This window comes from Rousettus aegyptiacus, unplaced genomic scaffold, assembly GCF_014176215.1.
Source record: "Rousettus aegyptiacus isolate mRouAeg1 unplaced genomic scaffold, mRouAeg1.p scaffold_m13_p_14, whole genome shotgun sequence".
Classification (NCBI taxonomy): Eukaryota; Metazoa; Chordata; class Mammalia; order Chiroptera; family Pteropodidae; genus Rousettus; species Rousettus aegyptiacus.
Genome location: NW_023416289.1, coordinates 46,736,125 through 46,740,496, shown reverse-complemented (window position 1 = coordinate 46,740,496; position 4,372 = coordinate 46,736,125). Strand labels below are relative to the sequence as shown.

The following is a 4,372-nucleotide window of genomic DNA, read 5'->3' as shown; positions in this document are numbered from 1 at the left end:
ACAGTACCAGTGAGTCTCCAAATGGGAACCAAGCAATTAAAAAAAAAAAATGTCAGAAGGGCGGGGGGGGGTGGAGGGGGTAAGGGGCAGGGCCAGCTGCCCAGACCAGGGATAAAAGGCCTCTCCAGAGTGACAGGGACGTGAGACACCACCTCCACTTCCTCCGCACTGGGCAACATCAAGGCCGGACCTGAGCCCTGCTCAGCAGCCTCCCTCCAGCCACCAAGAACCCCCAAGCCCTCCCTCTGGCCTCTGCTCTGTCCCGTATCCATGACTCTAAAGGTCTCGACCTCTGAGTGAGAGGCTCTCGCTGTCTCTGTCTGTCCGCCTCTCAGTGTGTCACGTCCTCTTTCCCATTCTCTCTCTTTCTCTGCCAGAACTGGACAGCCCCTCCCCCCCAGAATGCTTCTCCTACTGATGGCACTTCAGCTCTTGGCTGTAGGTAAGATAGCGGAGGGGCCTGGGGCGGGAAGTCCCCTGCAGATGCTGAGAAAGGGCCCCGGGGACTCAGGGTCTTCCTGGGTGTCCTGGTGAGAAGGACTGGGGGGTAGTTTGGGGGTCACAGTTTGGGCGTGCCTCCGTGCTGACTTGCAGGGAGGTTGCGAGAGTCATGTGAGAAAAAAGGGTCATCGGGGGGCCCCCCGTCAGGTTACAGGAGAACTCCAGGGAGAGGTGGCACATTGTCCCAAATGGAGGTGGCAGTGGTGACGGCAGGAGCATAGTGTCGGGGACACAGCAGGTCCTGGGGGCCGCACCAAGTGGAAAATTTGGGGGCGTGACAGGGAGCTCCTTGAATGTGCTAGAGGAGGGGTAACGGGCTGGAAGTGGGGCATTTTGCAAAAAGGGATGGTGGAGGGTATATGAGGGGGTGTGGAGTCGAGGGCAGAAGACATAGCAAGACCCTAGGTCGGCAAATGACGGGGATCAGTAACACTCCCATTCTGTTGGGGAGTCACGGGGCAATGTTAGTCCATTCCCATGTTGGGCGGTTCAAGGGTTAAGCAGAGAAAAGGGGGTTTGTAGGGCCTGGACATGCTAGATGGCTGGGGTGGTGGTGGTGGAGAGCATTTGTTCCCTGCTTTCCCCACCGCACCCCACCGCACCCCACCCCACCCCTGCCTGTTTCTAGCCATGGCACAGAGCCAGACGGATGAGAACAAGATAATTGGTGGCTATGCGTGCGTCCAGCACTCCCAGCCGTGGCAGGTGGCTCTGCTGGCGGGCCCCACTTGCCGTTTCCTCTGCGGAGGGGCCCTGCTGTCAGACCGCTGGGCCATCACCGCTGCCCACTGCGCCCGCCGGTGAGTGACCCCCTCCCCTACTCCCGCGGCAAGTGAGCTCCCGCCCGGAGCCCCAGAGCTAAGCTGAGAACCCAGACTCCTGTGTGGTGCCCAGAGCAGTAGCCGGGTCTCGGTTCGGCATCGACAGCCTAGAACCGCAGACACAGCTCTGAATGTGGGATCCGGCCTTAAACCTTGAACTCGGGTTAGATTCCGAGAGCAGACGGGCAGTTTAGACCCCGTATGCTGGCTTCGTCCCACGCAGAACCTAGAACCTAGGGCGATAATCTGGAGATCTGTCCAGAGGCCAAGTGCAAAACAGAGACTAAGATTAGGAGCCCATCCCAGATTGGTGGTTGAATTTGGGGTATAGTCCACATTCAGAAACTCAGGATACCACCTACAATCTAGAATCTGGCTCAGAACCTACAGTCTTAGCCATAAATCCAGAGCCCAACCTACAGCCGAAACGCAGCTTAAAGCGTAGAATAGAGTCGGCACCTAGAGCTCATTCTAGGTCCAATGTCCATTTCAAGGTCTGGTCTACAGCTCCTCTTTGAGCAGCTTAGAACCCAGATCTCAACTCAGTGTCTAAATCCCAGAGTGCAGACCATAATCTGAAGCCTCATACAGGATTCGGAGCCCCTCCAAGACTCCGGACCAAAACCTAGATGAGAGCTCGCTCAACGCCTATAAACCAGATCTCATGCCATAAACCGAATTTCAGTTTAGAACCTAGAACCCAGAACTCAGCCCAGAGTCTAGAACATGAAGCCCAAAATGTCAGCCAGAACCCAGAAACCGGGATCCAGGAGCTCTGTCTAGAGCTCAGAGCCAACCTGAGATCAAGGGATCAAGTGAAGGTCTAGAACCGGGAGCTCAGACTAACTTGTCATTTGATCTGAAACAAAGCTCAGCCTCGATTCAAAACACCTAGACCAGTGTTCAGATCCCGGAGCCCAAACCGGTACCTAACACCTGAGTCATAAACTAGAACTTGAGCGAGAAATCAGAGCTCAGCCTAGAAGCTGGAGCTCTTGTCAACGTCCAGAATCCACAGTTCCAGCTGCGACCAGTCGCGTCTACTGGAAACTAGACTCTCAAATCTGTATCTAGACCTCAGACTCAAGCCAACATACAGAGCTCAAAAGAGAACCCGTCCCCCCCCCCCCACCTACACGAACACTCAGCAATCAACCCAGCATCTAGCGAGTAGCCAGCTGCAAGCCAGACTCGTCTGGAGCCTGCATCTTAGCTTAGGGTCCAAAGCTGAAAGTGTCTAGAACCCAAAAGCTAGGCTGGAACCAGAATGGAGCCTCATCCAGAATGGTGATTCTGATTTCGAGCCTAGGGCCAGAGTCCTGGGTTTCAGGACACAGAGCAGAGGACCCGGTAGGCCCTGGGAGGGAACTTCTGACCATCACCTGACACTCAAGCCAGAAGCCAGAGCTCAGCTCAAGAAGGGCGGAGTGGGGTGGGGGGTATGGGGGGATGGGGCTGAGAGTATGCCCGGGCCGCAAGACAGGGGACAGGAGGCTCAGCCTGCAGCCGGTGGGAACAGGGGATGTTGGGGAGGGGTCTTCAGGTCAGATCGTGAGCAGCGCTGTCTTTTGGTCACGGGCCAGGATCCTCCGGGTGGCCCTGGGCAAGCACAACCTGAGGACGCGGGAGGCCACCCAGCAGGTGCTGCGAGTAGCTCGCCAGGTGCCACACCCCCAGTACGACAGCCGGACCCACGACAACGACCTGATGCTGCTGCGGCTGGAGCGGCCCGCTCGGCTGGGGAGGGCGGTGAGGCCCATCGCGGTGGCCCAGACCTGCACCAGCCCGGGGACCCTCTGCCGTGTGTCGGGTTGGGGCACCACGTCCAGCCCCATCGGTGAGGACGCCTGCGCCCTGGGAACAAGGGACTGGGTGCGAGGAATCCACGTGGGGGCGTGACTGGGGCGGGGATTCCGTGTGGGGGCGTGGCTGGGGCGGGGACTCTGGACTGAGTGGGAGGGGCTGGGGCGGGGACTCTGGGGCTGGGGAAGGGGCTGGGGCGGGAACTCTGAGTCTGGGGGAGGGGGAGAGGCTGGGGGAAGGAGCGAGGACCCTAGGTCTGAGGGGTGAGGGGCTGGGGGCGGGGACTCCCGGGTTCGATGGTGGAGGTCCTGGGTTCTCACAGCCCTGATCTGGGGGAGGAGTGGTTCTCACTGCCGTGGGCCCTGCTGCAGGGTCGCCCCAGTTGTGACCCCTCGGTGACCCCCCCAGCCAGGTACCCCAACTCTCTGCAGTGCGTGAACATCAACATCTCCTCCGACCAGCAATGTCAGAAGGCCTACCCCGGAGCCATCACCCCCGGCATGGTCTGCGCAGGGGTCCCCCAAGGCGGGAAGGACTCTTGTCAGGTGAGGCGGACGGTGGGGGCGGGGGGGGGGTGCAGGGTGCGGGGGCGGGAGGTGGAGAGCGGGAGGAAGGGCTTGGGAGAAAGGGGTCGTTCGGGGCCGTTCGGGGCCGTTCGGGGCCGGGACTTGGGTACCGAAGGGCCTCAGGGGCATACACGAGCCGGAGTGCCCCGGAGACCAGGCTGCCTCCCAGCCGTGACCCTTGGAGAGGACCTGACCCCTCCGTGCCTCGGTTTCCTCATCTGCTTAAAGCCGCAGGCGGAATTCAGGGACAGAGCTCAGAGCAGCATCCGCATGGCGCTCTGATCGCCACTGTCATTGTCATTGTTGTGTGTATTCACCTGGAGACCTGACTCTGTCCCCTGGAGAGGGGGACTGGGGCGAAAGAGGGGCTCGGTGAGACCCCGCAAGAGCCAATGACGAGCGGAGGAAGTGACCCGCACCCAGGGGCCGAGTCCGCGGAGCCTCCGCCGGGGTCTCAGCCTCCCAGCCTCTCCATGCCCGTGGTCCTGGCCATCTGTCCATAGCTATCTCCATTTGTCTCTCCCACAGGGAGACTCCGGGGGACCCCTCCTGTGCGGAGGGCAGCTCCAGGGCCTCGTGTCCTGGGGCATGGAGCGCTGCGCCCAGCCCGGCTACCCCGGAGTCTACACCAACCTGTGCAAGTACCACGCCTGGATCCAGCAGACTATGCAGAACGAGTGA

The 4,372-nt window shown here is 60.2% G+C and overlaps 1 protein-coding gene across 1 annotated transcript; it reads left to right on the top strand.

Moving 5' to 3' along the window:
• Positions 1-402: 402 nt before the first annotated feature.
• KLK14 (kallikrein related peptidase 14) lies at positions 403-4,372 on the top strand. The gene is made up of 5 exons (XM_016125752.2): positions 403-442; positions 1,130-1,301; positions 2,906-3,159; positions 3,534-3,670; positions 4,220-4,372. Exons 1-5 carry the CDS (start codon positions 403-405, stop codon positions 4,370-4,372), a joined length of 756 nt encoding a protein of 251 aa, XP_015981238.1.

Excerpts from the sequence above, each read along its gene's own strand:
- KLK14 (XM_016125752.2), top strand. The coding sequence starts at position 403 with ATGCTTCTCCTACTGATGGCACTTCAGCTCTTGGCTGTAG. Across the intron at positions 1,302-2,905 it reads GCTGCCCACTGCGCCCGCCG|GATCCTCCGGGTGGCCCTGG; the intron begins GTGAGTGACCCC and ends GTCACGGGCCAG. Across the intron at positions 3,671-4,219 it reads GCGGGAAGGACTCTTGTCAG|GGAGACTCCGGGGGACCCCT; the intron begins GTGAGGCGGACG and ends TCTCTCCCACAG.